Consider the following 469-nt stretch of genomic DNA (forward strand, 5'->3'; position numbering starts at 1 on the left):
TCTCCTTACTGCTTCACCCTTTTTTTTTATGACAAACTTTTTTACACATATTTCTTTTCAGTTTTGACAAGATGGAGAAAAACGTGCTGAAGAACGTCCAGGTTTGCACAGACACCAGTGACTGCGTCGAGCTGTCCCGCACGTCTGGCCTGTACCTCAAGCCCGAGGCGAGGGTCAGCATCACAGTCACGCTCCCGCAGCTCAAGTCGGGGCAGTCCATATCGAATTGGGAGGTGAGCCCGCCTGCACTTTGCATTTTGTTGTCGTGGCTTCGGGTTCGTGCAGAATGAGAGAGGTGGGGGGGGGGATGTCGGATGTGAATGTGCCTGGTTTTAAGGAATTTGATACGAATGCTCGGCTTTTAGCTTTTGTTGCAGGAGACTTTTTGATGATTTGTTCTTCCTGTTTGTAATTTTGTTTGTCTCTGGGTACTGGATTAATAAAATTGAGATTGGAGGCTGTATGCAGG

General features: G+C 47.5%; 1 protein-coding gene across 1 annotated transcript in view; it reads left to right on the forward strand.

The window, feature by feature from the left end:
- LOC119594245 (A-kinase anchor protein 17A-like) overlaps positions 1 to 469 on the forward strand; it is a gene marked incomplete in the record, with an annotated part of 9,101 nt that overhangs the window by 2,300 nt on the left and 6,332 nt on the right. Inside the window, 1 exon segment of the mRNA XM_037943314.1 lies at positions 62 to 233. Coding sequence (XP_037799242.1) covers positions 72 to 233 — 162 coding nt within the window.

Source organism: Penaeus monodon, chromosome 33 (genome assembly GCF_015228065.2).
Source record: "Penaeus monodon isolate SGIC_2016 chromosome 33, NSTDA_Pmon_1, whole genome shotgun sequence".
NCBI classification, from domain to species: domain Eukaryota; kingdom Metazoa; phylum Arthropoda; class Malacostraca; order Decapoda; family Penaeidae; genus Penaeus; species Penaeus monodon.